Below are 20,645 nucleotides of genomic sequence, written 5' to 3' on the forward strand. Positions count from 1 at the left end.
TTATACCTTCCCCAGCTAGATTCCAACAGGGTTTTCTCTTTTGTTTTTAAAGACGACTGGCCCAGCTTTGAATTAGCCACCAATCTTCCAGGGAGAACCTAGCTTAAAGTAAACAGCATCTAGTATCAAAGCACTTACATTTTAAGATCTGACAGTTTTTATTTTAGTGAGTAATGACCAAATACAAAAGAAATTAAAACTTTTATATAAGTGAATTTTCTCATTTTTCTACTATTGTTATCATGCTGGAATTTATGCGTTTGAGAAATTTAGTCAACACTGTTCTGTTTAACTGTCTGAGCATGAGCCATACTCCACACACATGCTAGATGAGACAAATTTAGAAGTCAAGCAAAATTCTGGGTCAATGCAGCACAGAGGTTACAGAGTGAAATTCTATGGCTTACAATACAAAAGAGGCCAGCTCCCCATGAATTCATGCACAGGCCAAACTGTTAACAACAAGCTTTTACTGCTGCATTATCACCAGCTTTAATCTTTTCCTTTGTGAAAGGAAAATCTCGCTTTTTTAGGAAATTTAAGAATAGATACATCTGTTGCTGAGACTATCAGCCAAACTGCCCATTTGCTAAGAATCTGATTCATACCTGGCTTTTTGGAAGTTCGAAGTGTGTCAAATTCAGAAAAATCATCTTTAACTGTACCATTCAAATTACTGAAGAGGTCAAAAGATGTACTTCCTGTTCAAAACAACAAGAGAGCTCTGTCGTTAATAGATCTTCAGTTGCATTATACACCTGACCCTACCGAAAGGGATTTCTAACCCATTCACATTACTGAGTAGCCATTCTGTCAGGATCCCAGGTTAGCTGTTCAGAGCAGCTTGAGTCCTTCTACTTTTACCCAGGACAAAGGAGAAGGACATCATCAGAAAAGGGTCCTTTCCTACAGTATTAGCTCATCACTCTGAATTAGTCAGCTTTTAAACCACAATATAAGACACACCTTAGCTGGCTGGGTTTTTATTCAGTGTTCGCACTGCAGGGAGGCATAGGCAGGCATATATTGCTTTGGAAGAAGAGAGCAGCAACAATTTTACAGGCTAGCCTATAACATGTGCGCTAATCAGCCTTCAGGTAAAACATCACTTCTAAATATACTTGCAAAGACAAGTGCAACATGACTATAACTTGAGTAATGATTTGACTTATGCTCCCTAAGTTAAAAGGGATAGGAATGTGATGGAATTGCAGGAATGTAATCTACTCCATGTAGAGACGGTAAGGCCCGTTGAGCTAAGGCAGCAGAACTTTGCCACACTTTGCAACAAATGAAAACAGAACATTTCCATAATGTAGACACACCCTTACCTCGAAAGGGAGGAAGAAAAGCCACACCTAAACGAACAGTAATCACACTACTGAAAAGCTTTGAAGTTTGCTTTTCTGTATTTGTTGTAATGTTTTTCTTAATTTAGCTTTAACTGTCAACACTTTTCAAGCAAATGAAGATGCAGAGCTAACTCCATAAAGAATTTACAAAAAAGACAAGAGCCCAAAGAATATAAGTAAAGATTCTGTATAGTAACAACAGTTCCTACCAAGAACAAAGACCATCACAGTTTAGGAATCATTCCAATAACAATCCAGTTATTGCCCTTTGCCCAGAGAAAAATGGATTAGACCACTTTTAGCAGTGTTCAATTTGTGAGTCCTTTGTTTATTATGTACTGAGATGAATGTTCAACAGAAAATGCATTTAGAATAGCCATGGCACCAACATGAAAATAGGAGGTATTAGTAAGGTTCATGAAAGTTGCATTAGTTACAGAACATGAACAGAGTTACATCACCACCTTTTGCATCTTGCCGCACAAAGTTTTAGGGAAGATTTGACACCCTCGGTCTAAAGTAGAAAAACCTTCATTTGTACCTCTAAAAATTTCCTCAAAGCATGGAACTGCTCAACCTGTCAATCTACATCTGCAGAGACATCCATCTGCACAGTATTTATCATGATGAAAGGTAAAATTATAGTAACATTCATTTTCAGCGATTAAGTTCTTGTCTAATTAAAGATAAAATCCGTTTAAAAGCCTGACGGCAGCAGCACAGTCACAAATGCACAGCATGCATCCGCACATAAAAATAAAAGAATGTGGAAGGAAGACAGCATGAAGAAAGAAGCAATATGAATTCAGAGCTCTAACTCAGAATAACAGTACCTGAAGTTCTTTTTGCTGTTAGCTATTACGACTCACATTCTTTACAGTCCAGCACTGCAAGTGAATCAATGCAGAGCTGCTTCTAACCAATCAACATAAAAATCATTCAGGTCTCACCCTACATTACTCAGATTACAGAAATGGAATGTGACAGTCTCTCACCAGAAGTAGACAAAGGTTTGTTTGCAGGTGCTGGTCCCCAAGGATCCACAGAAGGTTTTGCTGCAGTAGATGATGGCTGAGCAGGAGCCCAGGGGTCAACATTTTTGGACAGAGACTGAGCTGAGGATCCTGCTGGTGCTGCCCAAGGATCAACGGAAGCAGCTGGTTTGGCACCTGCAAAAAGAGCCAGCAGGAACACAAGTAACTGTAGCTTCACTTTGGAAAGCTGTCCAAGGAGATTATGGGCCATTATTGTCAAGTAAATAAAAAAACAAAAAGGTTTTAAAAGCAGTTCAACATTAGATGCTGAGTTTTTATCAGTACTCCCACGTTATACCTGCAGAACAACAAACACAGCTATATTCTGTGGAAGATGGCTGAATAAAATTCAGCTTCCATTTGAAATTAAATTAAAAATTGGCAGTTCCAACAACAAGAAAATAAACTTGCTTTCATTACAGACATCACCACCATGACAGAGAATATCTGATTTGAATCACAGGGTATATTTACAATAAACTGAAGGGAAAGAAGAATTCCATAAAATCTTTGTGTAAAAGAAATAAATACACAATGTATGAAAAGGAAAATAATCTGAGAGATTCACAGATAATAATTTTAAACCTCTTTCTACCATACTGTTACTTTGTAAAAATAAATAAATATATATATATATATTTACAATCATACATATATTTATTTACAATCAGTTTTCCCTGAGGTAGTTTTGTCTTTTTAGACTCACCTGTAAGCACTCTTCCTGACACAGGTCTAAGTTGTCTGCTGATATCCTTTCCTACATTCTTCAACCCCAATAATTGCATGTTCAACATTCACATTTTTATTAGAAGACACTGACAACTCTTTTTTCCTACAAACCCAGATCACCAAAGTACTTGTCTGTCAATACGTTTACAAGGTCCTGCACAAGGTTAGGGTTTCATTCTGTCAAATGGCAAACTGAGGTGGGAGGGGAGAAGGAAGGAAGGAAAAATAAATTTGCCTCACTATATATAATTTGCTGCCCATTTCTTCTTATTATTCCCCAAGGTACTACTTAATGCTATTCACTTTAGGTGGCCTCTTTTTCCTTCTTCCACTACATGAAGCTATTTGGGCTCATCAAACCCTGGGACCACCAAAACAAATCACATTTCATATTTGCAGTGGGCCAGCCCTGTGTTGGAAGGTATTGCTCCTAGTTTGTTTTCATCTCATCTGTTCCCACCCCTCTTTCACCCCCACAGCCACGGAAGTGCAGGGATGGGAACTTAATACTTCAAATACACATCTTGTACAATTGTAAGATGATCGATTACCTTCAAATCAGCTAGTACACGCACACATTTCCTTTCCCCAGTGAAACTTCTAGACCAGTCATGGTTTAAATACTAAATGAGAAGAACTGTATAATCCAGGAGTAGGACAGAACTTCCCATGCAATAAGCTGCTATCACTTTTAATCCCCTTGCATCTTTCAGGTTACAACTAAACATTGTTTTATTTTTTAAAAATACACACAAAAGCCATTGACATCACAGCATTCTTTTTGAAAACCAATTCAGTGCTACTCATGGTGGCACAAATTCCAATTTGCAGTGCTGGTCTTTCACTTTCATCAACAGGTGGCATGGTCTCGCTGCAGGTCCAGAGCAGGAAATGCCGAAATCCTCCAAATAAACCCAACTATTCCCAGTCCAGCACTTAGATTTCCTTTATCTGCCCTTAGTGCTAAGTTACAATCAATGCCACGCAAGAAATGCTAGTGACAGTGCTTCTCATAAACGGCAGCTTTCAGAAAAGTCTTTTCTTTCATAAGACAGCTCACAGAATTAGAGCATTTGGGAAGATAGCTTCCCTTAGCTTCCATTATCTCTGCTGAAATGTCAAAGCACATACAGGATTTAAGACCCACGATTCAGTGACTCACTGTTTCATTAGCAGTCAAATTCATAAGTCTCCCATCTTCAAGACTATCCTTGGCAGCCAAGTAACTGGCCAGCTGGAACAAGGGGTTGTTACAAGTGGCATTAATAAAGTTGGGAGCCACTGAGAGGAAATACTACAGCTGCAACTAATTCAAGGAAAAACTAGTCAATGGATGATATGTCAAGCACAAGATTTGAAGGGGGGGGGGGTTGTTCTGTTTTTAAACATGGAAAATTACATCGAACAGTCTTAAAGCCCTGAAACTGTCTTTTTCTGACCTAATGCTTGACAGCTTATCACCAGAAAAGATACAGATTACACTTAAACAATGAACTGTGGCTGGCCCAGCAGCTAAGCAAGTCCATTTAATGCCACCACAAGAAAGGAAGGAAAAAAAAAAAGTAAGCAAGCTTCAGTATTAAACTCCAAAGTTTTTATCAGGAATCTGGAGAGTAGAGTACTTACTGCTAATGCAAATGACTTTGAAGCACTATACAGTTGAGGTCCTAGAAACACCAGCCTAAAGCAAAACTGGCAGAACTAAGCTGTTAGTCTTCAGGACTGCACAGGAACCCCCACTATTCCTCACCCCCCACAACCCCCACCCAGAAGGCGAAATCAAAAAACAGATCCAGCTCCATTCCCAAAGACATAGTATGTTGAACACCCACTGTGAGGAACCATGAGCTTTCTTACGCAAAGGAGTAACTCCTTGGACAGACTTTGGCTAACCTAGAAAATAGCACACTGCATAGGCAGCAAAACAAACACATACAAAAGTAAAGAGCAAAAAGTCCAGTTGTTTGCATGTTTAACACGTGAAATGTTGGATCTTTCACTTCAAAAACAGATTGCACAGATGCAGCATCAAAAGTTTATGAAACAGTGAGTATTTTTAACATGGTAAAAATCTCCATTTAAACAATTCAACCCATTTGGTTCTGACTGTATATACATCCTATTTCAGTAGGAGCAGTATTAAAGATACTGTAATTCAAAGCTACAGCTTTTCTGAATTATAGCATCCTGTCCGAGTACTATATTAAGCACTGACAAGTATCTCAGTCCATGACATGCGACCCAACCAGCAGTCAAACCACGAGCATCCACCCAGGATGAGACAAGTTGTTTCTGCTGCACAAAGAGAAACCAAAGGCTTTTATTTTCTCCTCCTTCTTAAGATTCAAAATACACACACAAAAAAAAAATCAACTGCTGCAAACAGAAAAGGAATGTAATAGCCATTCGTTTCTGCTTGAAAATGAGTTAAGGGAATCTTACTTCTCGTGTATGGAAAACAACCAAAATGGACTAACATACTGATGGGATGTTCTGCACCGTTACTGAGGAACTTGAAAAAGCTCAATATTAAGCAGCAAAAACTTCTAAGATAAGCATTCCCTCTGGCAGAGTTTGTTCTTACCAAATGATTGCCATGGGTCAGAGGCAGTAGCTGCAACTGTGGATCCTCCCCAGGGATCAGTTTGGTTTGCAACAGCAGGAGGTCCCCAAGGCTCTGTTTTCTGTGATGCCGGTGCCGATGAGGGTAGGGCATCCATCAGGTCCAACAAGGTTGTATGCTGAGGGCAGGAACAGTCTGAGCTTTAATCAAGAGTATTACCAATCTGAAGCACAAACCCATGAGAGTGAAGAAGCAACTTTTTTTTATTTTTTTTTCCTTTTACACACCTGCATTGACTAGTAGTTTGAAATTTAACCCACATGGAAGAAGCTTTAAGCTATACAACAAAGCAATCCCAAAAGCATAAAAGAGCTCGGTATTAAGCTATTTTGTGTTACTGTATTTCAGCTTTTGGCAGCATAACCGGGAATTTCTTAGTTGAAGGCACTACCTCCTTCTTTTTGGGAATTTTAATTGTGTCTCTGCGACTCTCCTCCAGAGCCATCTGTAATCTCAGATCATCTCCGCGTCTGAGGCGCTCCTCCTGCAAAGGAAATCAACACTGTTGATATAGACCATTAGCCTAGACTGTGCTGCTCCAAGGTGGCCAGCCCCGCTGGCAGGACACTGCCAGGGAAGGCCTGTGCAGCACTCCCTGCCACCCTAGGAGCGATGTGCACCACGGGCAAGTGAGTGGGATTGCCAGGCCTATTTGCTGTAACTTATACATAACACAACTGGAGAAAAAAGTTTTCTGGTGAATCTCACCTCACTCAAACAGAGGTCAGGGACAACCTGACCCCGTAACACCAATATAACAGTGTGATCAGTAAGCCAACATCAATTTTGCTGACTGAAATTTACCCTCATGTTATTTTATTCCCAATGGAAAAGCTATAAATGAAACATTCTTTCTAAGAATTAAGTTACAATGCTAGAAACACCATGGAATCTAAAGACACAGTAAATATCCCATCTTTAAATTATTATAGTGCTTTTGATCATTCAAATCACCACTGAAGGACGCAGCAATTTAAACTTTAGTTTTACTGACTTTTGACAGCTTCCTTCCACACTTGGTGAAAGTGTTATAAAGAATCCTAAGGGAATGATCTAGCCAACTCTGTGCATATTTTACAGGTTTTTAAACATCTCTAAACTACCACGTTTGTGGTAGATCCAACTATTTCAAGTATTTTTGCTTGCACCACATTTTTCAGAAGTTGACAAATTCCCCAACTGGCATCTCCCTTGCAATTTTTAAAGCTGTTTCAACTGATATATTCTATGTTGTTTTTGTTTTTTTTTCTTTTTAAAATTTATTGCTAAATAATGAGAAAGTTTACTGGGTTATAGTTTCCCTCTCCAAGCACAGAGATACTAATGCTTAACATACAGCTGTAAGTTAAATCTTTCTCAGGAAGCTTCAAAATATTGCAGAGACACTCAGTATGGCTGGCTTGAATGTTCACTCATAGCTGAGATTCAACAACTCCGTTACATATTAATATGCAGTAGACTTTACTCAGAATTACAGCATTCACTCCAAATTCAGAATGAACCTCCTAAGAATTAACATATTAATATAACCACTGTGATAGTTCAGGAGCTAAACTGTTTAAAAACAGGTTCTTCAAATATTTTAGCATTTTGTGTCAGATCACCCTTCTGTTCCAGACAATCTAACCAAATGAACAGATAATTCAAAATTCCCTTGTAATCAAAATTCACTGACTTTTTTCCATGCTGGCCCCATTAATAAAGGCTTTCAGGACTAGTCATGTTTCCAGTTCTTTGTAACTGAAAACAGCTTCAGTAATGTGATGATTAACATCCTCCCACACAACAAAGTCTTCTTGCAAAATGACTGTCATCTTCCACTAGTCTCAACAGCACTGAGGCCACAGTTAATTAAAAAAAAAAGATAAAAAATAAAATAAAATCAAAGAGCAAACATCTTCCAAAATGGCCATTCTCTTCCCCTACTACACCTGCAGCAAAGTCAAGCTGCCATTGAAAAAAGAGGATTGTAGTCTCAACTATCAATGCATGGACGCTTTAGACACGGGAACTGACCTGCTCTGCAACTTCCCTGCTCATTGCCAGTGCAAGCTGCAGTTGGAGCTCTTCTTCTCCACTTGTCTGAGGCCGCGCCTGCTCTAGCTCCGAGGACACTCGAGGGGATGTAGCTGTTGGAGACAAACACAGCAAATATAAAACACTAAGTAACAGAAAGCCATAACAGGCTTGATTACCTTTCTTACCAGACTGCCCCGCTTCCACGCAGCCACTCGCAAAAGCCAACGATGCCAAACACAACAACAGGCGCCCCAGGGTGCCAAGGGCCCACTGGCCATACTCAGCTCTCTGAACTATCAGAGGTAAAGTTCATACGAACAGCTGAACATGTTCAACTCTCAGCTGAGGTCAAGAAACAAAAGAAAAATTTAAAAGGTAAAAATTTGCAAGATAGCTCACTTGCTTTAAATGAAAAACGTTCATGGAAGACAGACTTTTTTAAGCAGTGAGACTTTTTATATCAACAAAAAATCAACGAGCTTACGATGAATGCTGGAGACTCTGTCTCAGCAAATCAGAGCTTTAGAGAGACAGGTCACTGACTTCAACTGTAGAATTAATCATTCAAAAAACATTTGTTGAAATGTCTTACATGTACCAATGTCAATGTAAGGATTTGCTGGGAGTCAGACAATACCATGGTAAAATTGGATACCACCCACTTTTCTGTAAAATAATACAGTCTTAAAAACAGTTCTTTATCTCTCCCATTCAATTGCTAAGCATGCTCAGAGACAAACAAAACAGCTATTCATACTCAAAATTTACAAAATACAGTATTATTTTCTGTACAAAAAAGGTATATAGGTTTGGGAGGGTTGTTTGGCTTTTGTTTGGTTGGTTTTTTTAATCTTGCATGAAGACTTCTATTAGCTAAGAACTACGTGATAATCCGCTTCTCACCCTCCCCTCAGAAGAATTAAGGCTGACAGCTAAAATATATTATTTCTCAATACCCAAGTCGTCTTCTGTTCATGTCTTCACTGCCGTAGCATGCAGAAACTTCTATCCCAATGGGAGAACTCTAATGTGTTTACAAGTATACAGCAATTAAACAATTCTTGTGCTCTCTCGGATAATTGTACAGCAACCAGATTATCTACACTGCTATTTTATCTTACTTTAGCATAGGAATTTCTGTTTAATGGTTGGAAAGGGAATTACAATTTTGCAAAATATATATTAACAATTCATAAAAAGGAACCATATTTTAAAGCTAGGATGTCAAACTCAAAAGAAATTAAGTTCCTTTTAAATAGTTCAGCTGGGCATATAAAAATTAGATTGCCAAACAGCAATTTCAAAAACACATTTTCAGTCACTACCTTAACCCTCCAACTATTTCCCAGTTTCATGTCTCTCTAACTTTGATTTCTAGCCAAATGTCACTGTGAACTAAAATGTGTACTCTCCTCCTTCATCCAGCCGGCAGGAGGGAAGCCATAAACGAGACGTGCCTTCTCCTTTCCATCCTGCACTCAATACGCCATCCCAACCCATTCCGTTTCTGAAGGGCTAAATTAATTTACCATGGGAAGCTAGATTCTTTCATCTTGTGCTTTCAAGCCAACCAGACCAGCTCATTACTTCACATTTATAAAGATGGTACCGCTACCTCAATTCTATTATTTTTTAAAACTCTTTTTCATAGAAAGTATCTAAATTTAATCCGCTTCACTAGTACTTTTTTGCTTCGCAAATCACTGATGGGCTCTCCGATCTATCTGTACCATGACAGACCTGAAGTAGGAATAAAAGGGACATCAGAGAACAGGATGTCTGACAGCATGGAAAAGTATGGCCTTAAGAACATTCAGACTTTGCAAACATTTTAAAGACAAAAATAAAGAATTAAAAAGAAAACTGAATAAAACTCAGCAAGAGGTTACCAAAGGTAGACTATGACAGAAAAATGTTATCTTTCTCTGATCTTTTCATCAGAACGAAAAGCAGTAGAAATAACCTTAGTAAAGCATTTTATGATTTCAATTAGGATGTTAAAGAGCGGTTCATGTAAGAACTGTGAAGAGGTTAACACACACACACACACACACACACACAGAGCTTAAGGAGAGATCATATCATACTGCCTAGCACAAAGGAAGTTTACTAACAGTTTCTCAAAAATTGACTTTAAGACTGACCTTAAGGAAAAAAAAAAAGAAAGGAACACAAACATAATGGAGGTTATGGGAAAATGCAAAAATTATGCTAAGAAAAATTGTCGGACTAGAGGGAGAAACTGGAATATAAAGAAAACAGTTGACTGAGAAGGGGAGCAATAGAAATAGGATGATATTGAGAAAATGAAATGATTTCTTCGGTAACAGTATCTTCTACAAATTGGGGGGCATCAACTGGAAGTGACAGAGATGCAGAGAATTCTGTGTATTACTAAAACGTATGGTAACTATCAGCCACTAACCTAACATACCTATCATTAACATTAGCACTACTACAAGAAAGCATTAGTGAGAATTCATCCAACATGCCAAATGCAATTCCGGTCATACCAGTTCAATACAGATGATTTCAAAACTGAATGGATGTGGAGCTGCTTACCTTCGGAGGACACAGAATATTTTTTATCTTTGCAAAAAGACGACCGAGCAGATTATGAATGCTAGATATAACAGGTTTGAAAATACTATGGAGTGAGAAAAGCTATTTAAGATAAACAGACAAGAGCCAATGATTTAAACTGATCATGAATAAATTTGATATACAAATAGATGTGTATAACCTCAAAGAAGCAGCCTTCCAGCAGGAATTATAGAAGGTAAGAATCATAACTAGCTTCAAAACAGAGCCTGATAAGCATACGAATGGGATACAACCTGGTCACCTGAGAACAGATGGCAACTGAACTAGGACCAAGAAAGTGCCTTTAGGTCTTCCATTTCTTCAACTGCAACTATGGGTGGGGGAGAACGTGACTTCCTTAACATTTTATACAAGAATTTCTCATCTCTTTCAACAGACTTATATATAACTAGGAAGCTGATGGTAGCATGACTTTAAAATCATGCGAAACAGGTTCATCAAGTTAATTTCTGTTATTCCTCCCATTTCCACATGAAGGACTACTTACGAATAGCGCTCACCAGTTTCACCTTTTAACAGCACGCAGCATTTTTGCATTAAAAAGCTGCAAGAACAAGCGACTGCATCCTACTCAAAGCGTCTTGCTTCCCCTCCTACCAGTCGCTGCTCTCAAAAGCGTGCAGGAGCGGCAGGCTCGCTTTGGCACAGAGCTACATTACCTCACAGCTCCCAACAGAGACCAGCATTCAGCAGCTCCAGAATCTGAACACAGATAATAAGGGGGTCTCACATATACAGTTTATTTCTTTTCACTTTTAGGCTTTTCAGCAATTCATCCTACTTGGTTTTATTAACTCTAAACAGCACTGTAGAACTCATTCTGCAACAACAACAAAGAAATTGTCGATTTGAGATTCTGCACTGTGTCTCGTGTTAAAAAACACCAGTAAAAATGTTGCTATTTTGCATTAAATATTATGAAGTGGTTATAAAACCACCTATGTTAAATGGTAGCCAGCCCATTTTTCCAAAAAGAATTAGAGGAAATTGAAAACAGTGATCTTGGTAGTACTCTGACATGTTTTATCTAGCAACTTCACTTCCAAATTCCCTCAATGTTATAGCTGTTCCTCTATATTGGCCATGTATTGTATTAACATTTTAGTTGCAAGGACCTAGCATAGAGGTTATTGCCTTAGTAACAGTATCTCTGCCACACAAAGAATCTCTTATCCCACAGCACATGACAGTTAACTCAGATGTTTATGTAAGATGGGACTCAATAGATCAATTCTGACCTGGTAAACCCTGCTTTGTTGCTGCTTTGGGAATTTGGAGATCCAGGCTTCTCTAGGCTGCCGAAAAGCAAATGTGTGGCGTATCTGCTTTTAGAGAGATAAATGCCGCCGGCCTGTTTTCTCTACGAGACTCTAGCCGGAGTGTAAGGAAATCATTTCCAACCTCAGTTAATCACTAAAGCAGGATTCTGCTCCACCATCTGTCTCTATTAGAAGCTATGACGTCTTTTATACGTATTTACGGATAATTTACTATATTCTGGCTACATTAAAAGCCCTCTGAAGATGCCCAAAAGTTTCGATAAGTTAATGAATTAAAGCATATATATAACACATAGCTAGAAAGCAGAGTCATTGTTTACATTAATAATAAAGGAAAAAAAGTCAATGCTAGCATGAAATCAGACTTGGTCTTTCATTCAAAAGTATGGACTGAGGTTTTCTAGCACCACTCTACACCAAGCAGTGCTGCAGAGTGTCACGGAAAATAAGCCTCAGCTTGGTCATCTGCGGGAGGAGGCAGTCTTCTCTAGAATTTGGTTTTTAGTCACATTCGTTCAGCAAGTAGAGCCGTTTCCTCATGTGATTGGTTCTTCCACAAGAAGTAGACAAAAACAAGGCTGACTTGAAAAATTAAAACAACATCAAGGTAAGAAACTGATAGTAATCCACCTGGGAACCAAGCAGAGATTCCAGTCGTTAGTCTTCAAACGAAAGCTTATTAAAGTAAAGATAGGATACTTTCAAAAAGCCAATCTAATCTCTCAAACTATGAAATGAAACGTGCAAATTGCTTAATCGAGCAGGAATTTTACAGTCTGCCTTTACATTGGGAATTAAAGAGCTCCTTTAAGAATGGAAGTAATCGCACCTATTAGTGCAACAAGGTGGAGCTGACCAGCCCTACTGCATGATTACCAATTCCACTGAAGGAGGCAGTCGGAGCACTGTGGGAATTCCTTTAACACTAAACAGATCCTTAAGGCTTGTTTTAGTTAAACAGTAATTTTTCTCTCTCAAATTGTCCCTAGACTCATTTTTACAGGCATATTTAGATAATTTATTGCAACTACAAAAGCCTGGTTACACCAGTGGCATTCCCCACCTTTGCTTAGTGCACCACAAAAACAGAAGCATGATGAGAGGATTAAATCAAGTTGCCAGAGAAGGCCTGACAGACAACACAGGAATCTGCCAATCTATTGTGACACCTCAAATTATAGAAATTATCAATGTAGCTGGTCAAGATGCATTCCTGGATCATAGGCCATATATTTCCTGACTTAGTGGGAACACCAGAGGTGTATTCCGATCTGCAAAACTGCAAAACAGATTACAAGAAAATAAGAACAGCAGCATTCTGAATTTCCCATAATGACAAACTCACACTATTAATTCCTCTGAATTATTCTCTATTAGAAGCAAAAAGTAAGACAAAGATGAAATAGATGATTGAACACAAACTTGCTGACACATTGCAAAACTGCTTTTTCATAATGAGTCAAGTTAACGTGAATGATCATTGCAAATATTAAAACTCATCATTTCAGTTTAAAGAGAAGACAAAAAAAATAAATAAAAAAAAAGAACTGCTCCCAAAATGCTTAGGATGCAAGTTTGACAGACTCAGCATTTCACCAGATCCAGAAAAGCCCTTTTCACTCCATCTTTCACCAATCTTTTATCAAATAGGCTGTATGTATAATGAATCTGATCTCTCAGCCAAGTGGCCAACCTCCAGGCAAAGTGCTCCTCTGAAATTAGGTCACACTGTGCATGCTGCGCTGTCCCATACTCTGCCACGTTTGCGTAAATGAAATCAGGACATTAAAACATGCACCAGTCTTGCTCTGCAAACACTTCTCAATGCAACCCAAACACAGCAGATGGCCAAAGGAAAGGACATGTGCACAACCTGAAATAACACAGATAGGTCCTGTGCTAGGTCTAACAAGAAAAACCTCTTTAAAAAGCAAGGCTTCAATAAACTTGATTTTAACTGGAAGATACAGGCAGCAGAGGGAGAGGACCATTTTTTTCCCCAGAGATCCTTCCAAGTTTCAGCTAATTCAGACACAGTACCTTCTGGGGGTAGGTGTGTCAACGAGTTGGGGCTTTCCTCCCAGGTACAGGGCTTCTCTGCCGTCTTCCAAAGGAACAACTCCCATAAGCACCAAAGCTACACAGCGCGGCCGCAGACTATATTGCTTCCTGAGCAGCTACATCTCATCAACCATGACAATCCTGGGTGGGTCTGTTAAAGACAATACAACTCAACTGCTACAGATTTCAGGGAAGGAGAAAAAAAAGGTGGTGGGGGGGGGAGTAATCCCAGTCCCTAGACCCCTGCCCAGTTTCCCAAGAACTTCGGCAGGCACAAGGTGCTCAAGCAGTGCTCACTCTCTCAGAGGCACCCCCAACTGACTACCATATAGAAGTGACTTCTGTCCTGCTGACAACTCCAATGTAATGACAGAATAACACCCCTGTAGTAAGCCTCTGTTTAAAGAAGACTTTAAAAAGACAGTTACTAGATTAAGAACATTATCAAGACCAGTAATTCTAACAACTGCACTCGCACGTTTGAAATGGCATCACAGTTCAGACTTCAAGTTCCATTCCAAGAACACCCTAATTTTCCCCCTGCAGCTGTAAATGCAGAATCCTATCTATACTGATCATTGGCAGCTGTACATGAAATAAGGCTAGGAACAAGAGACCTAACTTTCCCAAACCGGGTGACCAACTTCAACCATAACGATAACATTTAGACACAAAGCCAGACTGGGAATAAGGTTTCAAATATTGACCTCATATTGCTCCCTCTCGCCAGCAGGTTTAGTTTCAGCACTACACAAGAACACTCCTTTAACTTAAAACAAAACACCTGACATCACATTTCATGCAAACTCTGTAAGATTTATACGTTTTCCAAAATAATTCAAATAAAAACTTCTATGCATATTGCTCATAAGGTAGAGGCTTAATGTTCAGGTTAAGACTAGACAACCGTCCCCAGTATAAGCAGAAATTGTGGACAAGATGGAGCTTGGGAGGGAGGGTTTCTTTGCTTCTAGCTTACAGTATCTCTTTTTTATTTATAAATTACAAGACTATGATAGCAAAAACATACTATATTTTAACAAATGTCAACATCAATAGTCAGCAATATTCACATGCCATAACATATCCCCTCTAGAATTATACAAGCTTCACAGTACAGAGATCCTCAGGGCCAAACACAGCCATTAGGATAAAGCCTTGGTGGAAAGGACATTAAAACATTAAAAGCTCCCATTGCTTCACCATTTCATTCTCCACAGTTTCTAATGGATTGATAGAGAAAGTAAGTGCAAGGAGAAGGGAAAAATGTCTTTATCAACCAGTCTTTAACAGGTATTTTAGTAAGGACAGGATTATACAGTGTGTTTTGCCTGCAGCAGTGAGGGACTATGGTAAATTACCCAAATGATCCTTTTCAATCCTAAATTTTCCTCATACTATGCAGGCTATCAATATTACTATTATCTTTGAAGAAAGAATGATTTGGGACACAAATACAAACAACCCTACACAGAAAACTTCTAGTTCAGTATCAAATACAAACACCAATTCACATAGGCACTGTCAGATATAACCCTACAAATATGCTTATGAAGCTAGCAAAGAACCATAGCTGGAGCATTACAGTGCTTTCTGAAGCAATGCTCTACAGGGCTGCTAATGCAACATTTTCCTGTATTTATACATGAAGAAACTAAAGCAAAAAGGTCCACTTATCCAACACTGCACATGAAGTAACTGACAGAGGGAAGAACAAATCTGAAACATTATTCACTGGAAGTTACTGTTTCCTTCATGATCTGCCCTGATGAAACCATTAAGCACTTACAGGGAGTTCAGCTTTTTTTTGTTCTGAAAAAAAAGTATTAAAAATGAAGAGATTTTGTAGCCAAAGACAGGCTTTTCAAATAAAGGGAATGCATTCAGCTAAGAATTCTTAAAATCTGGAATCTACACCCATTGTGTCTAGCAAGTAACGAAATGAAAAATTACCTGCTAATACCAAAACATTGAGAGCTGAAATGCGTTGAGCTATATTGGTAAAAAGGCTCTTACACCTTCCCAAACTTTATTTATATTAAAATGTTAACAAAATATGCTAAATGTTTAATAGAGCCTTCTTCTAAAGTCAGATCTCATGCCAGAGATTGCAAAAGATCTTGCAGTTGAATCTAGATGCCTCTGATCGTCTCTCCAGCAAAAGAACAGAACAAAAGGTAATTCTATCCAAATACAAAGTATCACAATTGTAAGATACAGTTGCTATAAGGAGAGTATTTCCCAGGAGCTAAGCATAACTTAATTTCTTTTCCACAGTTTACTAAATCTATGTTTTCCAAATAAAAAAGGTATCATTATAGAATGATATGATAGATACAATCTCTTTCACTTTAAAACATGAACACCTTGTTTTCCATTCAATTTAAAAGACATAAGAATAACTCTGCATGTATGTAGGAAATTAAATTTCTGGATTTTGATGAAACTCTTTCTTCCTTTCCCAAGATAAAGTGCAAAAGCTCTATATAAAGCTTTCCAATTATTTCCAATTCCACTTAGCACTGCTATTTTGTAAAGTGCTGGTTTGCTTTGCTATATTGAATAAACCATCTGAAAAAAGAAAACATATTAAAACTTCGTAAGAAACACACCACAGAAATTAACAACCACCTATATTTTTGCTGACAGATAATTAAGTACAGAAGAGTCTATAACAGATGAACAAAAAAGAGTCCAGGTTTCTAAAGCCTCTTTGGTGTGTTTCTTTTGGGGAAGCAGAGAAAAGATTTAAAAAATCACTACCTGAAAAACAATACTGTAAACTGAGATATGCAGCAAAGTCACACAGGCAAAAAAGAACACACACTCGGTATTGAAAGAAAGGCCAAACTTCATTCCTGACATCTAGTATGCCATCAAAATTCTTATAATGTCCAAAGAACAATTCAGCAACACACCCTGTGTTGCTCAACGCTTGCTGTGAGGAATAGTTTGAGGCCTCTGGTATCATTTAATACGACAAACAACAATAATTACGTACACCAGTTAACATGAGAGCTGGTGAAGAACACTGCGGAACAAACAAAAGTGCTCTCAGAGTAGCTTAGCGAGTACTCTTTCAGGCCATCAGCTTAAGTGAAAACCAACAGTATTTCAAGACATTTCCTAAAATAAAAATTTTTTGCTATAGTAGACAAGAGGATGGCAGAAAACAGACCTCAAAAGAAAAAAATGTTATTGTAGTGGTAACAAGATAGATGTATTTTAAAAATTCATACTGAACCCATGCTCCAGTACCGTTATTACAGAAGAACTAAAGTGTTTGTTATTCCATTGTTAGATAAGGGACAGAATAGAAATCTTTTACCTGGAAATATTTGTGCACATTTTTTGTTTTTTTGAGAAGGGGAACCTTACATCCTAAAAACATTTCCTTTTGAAAAGATGGTACTTTTTTCAGCTTTTCCCTGTAGTTTTAGCTGGACAGTGATATTCTTCATCCTAGCTTTGTGTGTGCTGCTAACTTACTATCGACTTCCACACAACAGGTTGATGCAGGACAGGGGGACTGACACCATTCATGTACGTATAATTTAAGAAGTGCTTTGGGATGCTGGGTATGACAAATTTAAGACTCTTAAAACTGATGCTCAATCAGCTCACCACACTGGCTCTGTTACAGTGCTCCACACACTATAAGCATTCATTTAAAGAAAAGATTTTCCTTCAGAATTAGACCACAACCACTGACATTTCAGCCAAAGCAGCTTTCATCAGATCATTACTTATATTAAGAAGGATTTTGTGCCAAACCAGGCCTCTTCCTAACATGACAGGGAGTTCCCTCAAGCAGTGGTATAAAGAATGCATTCTTCTCACATCATTGTATTTCTTTTTTTCTTTCCTTTTTTATTTTTTAAGAATGAAATATGGTATTTAGTACTGATACCTGCATACCAAAAGCTGACAGCATAAATGAATATCATTTCAAATTAAACACTGACATAGTCAAAGTGTTACTAGTTTAAGAACTGCTAAGCAAGCAGTAAAGAAAGTTAAATGTCAATCCTCTTCCTAAAATAAAACAGCAGCAACATAAAGAAACTATCTAGAAAAATGATCAGGGAAATACTCTGTACTTTTAACTTCTTCTGAAATTATACATTAGAAAACTTGTCATGTTCATTTTTTTTCTAACACTCCTTTTAAAACTAGAAACAAAATTAAAAAAAAAAAATCAATTAACAATCTCCCTACTGAAGACCTAGCACATCAGACATGGGAACATACTCACAGAAACAGCTTGACATTGCTACCCTTTGGAGTTGACTGTAAACAGCTGCTTTTTAAATTGATTTACATCAACACATGCATCCTCTCCAAAATGAATGTTTAAGTACAGCCATTTGAAAAGACATTAGTACTGCAAAGCAGACCTACAAAGATTCAGCCATTGCAAAAAGCCCCTTGTAGTCTGTATGTTAATCTCCCTAGAAGGCACCATTACTCTCACTTCTAACAGCAAATCACAATACAAAATCTCTGGAAAGCAGAAAAATACCTTTTATGTGTATTTGTTGGTACTTACAGCCATGGTAAGATGCTGGGGAGCCTCCAGACTTTCCATATTCTTGCTCCGAGTAGCTAGTGGATAAGTTCGGCTGGCTGGAACCTCGGCCAAACGTGATCTGATTGCTGCCCACTCCAGTGGCCACCTGAGCCATGCGTTCTTTGGTCTTCAGGGCTTGAGCCCTCTCTGTCTTGAGTCGCTCATCATCCTTCAGAAGAGACACTAACTGCTTGGATTTCTCCCTTACATTGATGCCCTGGTCTTTACCATCTCGATCGATATATTGAAAATCTTTCAATGTCTGAATAGCAAAAATATTCTCTTTACACTGCTGTGCCACTCTCTCAGAGCCAGTTTTAATCAGGTAATCTAACAGAGTAAGGGCCTTGTACACATGTCGCCAGTTTTTGCCATGGTCATTCAGGCGTTTCCAGATCATGCTCATGATTTCAGAAAAGGCCACAACATTGTAAGTCAGATCTGCTATTTCAGTCATTAATGAACTGGAGGGACCCCAGGGGTCATTAGAGGTTGCTTCCCGAACTTTTATTTCGGCTTCTGAATAGTTGTTGACAATGTTCTTCATCTGCCGCCTAATAGACGAAGTCGTCATTTTTATTTCCCTTTTTAACAACACAGACTCCAGAACACAAACAAAAAAAGGGTTATATTTGTTCTTCTACGAAAGTTTCTGAACTACAAAGACTCCGTATCAGTGACTGATTTGTAAGAAGTTCCACTACAATCATTTCCTCTCTTCAAAAAAATGACACGAGAAAATGAAAATCATGACCTGGAAAGGAAAGAAAACAAAGTATGTCAGTCAGGTCTTTAATTATTCCTACCTGGAAAGCAAACTGTAAACTGAGAAATTTTGCTAAAGTCAGCTGATGATTTTTCTCTCTACATTTCTTTAGGAGATCTGATTTTTGAAAACAACTTACTCTCCTCACCTCAAGAATAACGGATAGACAAGCTACTAGAAATTCATATTATTTAAACAGGTAATATTAAAGTCCAACATTAAAAACCATCAGAACTGCTAAACAGGACAAACAAAAGAAAAAATCCATACTGATGTAGATGCAAAAACTGAAAAGCAAAATGACAAATAGAAACTCAGTCTAAGGAATGAGTTATGGGTTTACTTTCCAGCAAGGTAAAAACAATCATAGAATTTTTAATACAGAAATCATCTGTTGTGTTGACAGCTTGCAGAGTTTAGATTAAACCACACGAGAAATTCCCAGTTTAGCAGTCATTAGGTTCTCCCTAAGGGTTAACAATTTCATTGCATTGGTCTGATACAGTTGCTGTACAAATTATGTACCGAGTGGAGAAGAGAATTTCCTAAAAAAATTAACCAGGCTACTTCTGAGAGCTCTCTGACAAGCTTGAGGAGCATGCAGTTTCAGGGCAGAGATCCTGAACTGTGCTCTGTATTCAGTCAAGGCCTAGGGAAGAGAAATGAAAACCAGAATGATGCATTCCAGTTCAAGGTGACCTTTAATGCTAAGCAGATTAGAGGGAAGTTTTTTTTCCAAATGCATTTACTTTGTGCATTTGACAGCACTCGTCAGATTCATAGCTTCTGCTCTGTGCATCTTTCACACAGCACAAAGGAATTTTTAATTATATGAAAATGAAATTATAAAACCAAAATGACTGGCAAGAAAACTCAAGGACAAGCTTTGGAGCTGGAAAGCCCTTTCAGTTATTTATTTAAGATCATCATGTTTCAAGTCAACAGAGGCCTATTAAGCTTTAGAATACATTACTTGAGTAAACAGACAGATTTTGATACTGCATTAACATAGTTAGAATAGCTATTGGTAGTCACCAGTTGTTCAAACAACAAGCATTGATTCCATAAAGAAATTTGCCACATGGCACATTTAAGATGCCCTCTAATAACGTCTATCCAAACGCTTACAAGAAACAACAGGATCATTTATGAAAGACACAGGAAAGTGCAAAAGCATCAATTTCAAGTCTAACTTTGTCATCGTTCTTCAAATTACTACCATGTGATTTAAAACGAAAGTAGAATTAACAGATAACTCAGACGACGTGTAAATCTATTATTGCTTCTTCAACACAAAGGCATATACCCTTTCTAGAAAACAATTCTGAGCGAGTTAAATTACCCCAAGACAAGTCTGATGTCTTAAAGTATTTTATTCTGTTCCACGGAAGTTAATCTTCAGCAGAATAAAGATAAAAACAATTATGCTATCATGGAAAATTAGCTTAGCCATGAAATTAACATTAAACTTCAGGTAAACTGCATCAGCCTAGTGCTTTCCTCAATATCTAAACCCAGCTGTAAAAGAGGAATGCTGATCTGTTGTCAGATGACTAGTAGCAATAGCAAGAGAGTCATCTCCTGCAGAGGCTTTTATAGCCCCAGAG

General features: G+C 38.1%; 1 protein-coding gene across 4 annotated transcripts in view; it reads right to left on the reverse strand.

The window, feature by feature from the left end:
- The window catches only part of EPN2 (epsin 2), a 49,910-nt gene that overhangs the window by 6,364 nt on the left and 22,901 nt on the right, over positions 1–20,645 (reverse strand). For 2 of the 4 annotated variants that reach the window (XM_064520078.1, XM_064520079.1), the window contains exons 2-7: positions 18,252–19,026; positions 7,755–7,867; positions 6,130–6,222; positions 5,700–5,856; positions 2,348–2,521; positions 609–701 (exon numbers count right to left, since the gene is read on the reverse strand). In XM_064520078.1, the coding sequence (XP_064376148.1) occupies positions 609–701; positions 2,348–2,521; positions 5,700–5,856; positions 6,130–6,222; positions 7,755–7,867; positions 18,252–18,846 (1,225 nt within the window). In that variant the 5' untranslated portion in view covers positions 18,847–19,026. The remainder of the gene's footprint in view (positions 1–608; positions 702–2,347; positions 2,522–5,699; positions 5,857–6,129; positions 6,223–7,754; positions 7,868–18,251; positions 19,027–20,645) is intronic. The other 2 variants (XM_064520081.1, XM_064520080.1) reach the window with 2 other exon arrangements.

The sequence above is a fragment of the Dromaius novaehollandiae genome, chromosome 14, assembly GCF_036370855.1.
Source record: "Dromaius novaehollandiae isolate bDroNov1 chromosome 14, bDroNov1.hap1, whole genome shotgun sequence".
Taxonomy (NCBI): domain Eukaryota; kingdom Metazoa; phylum Chordata; class Aves; order Casuariiformes; family Dromaiidae; genus Dromaius; species Dromaius novaehollandiae.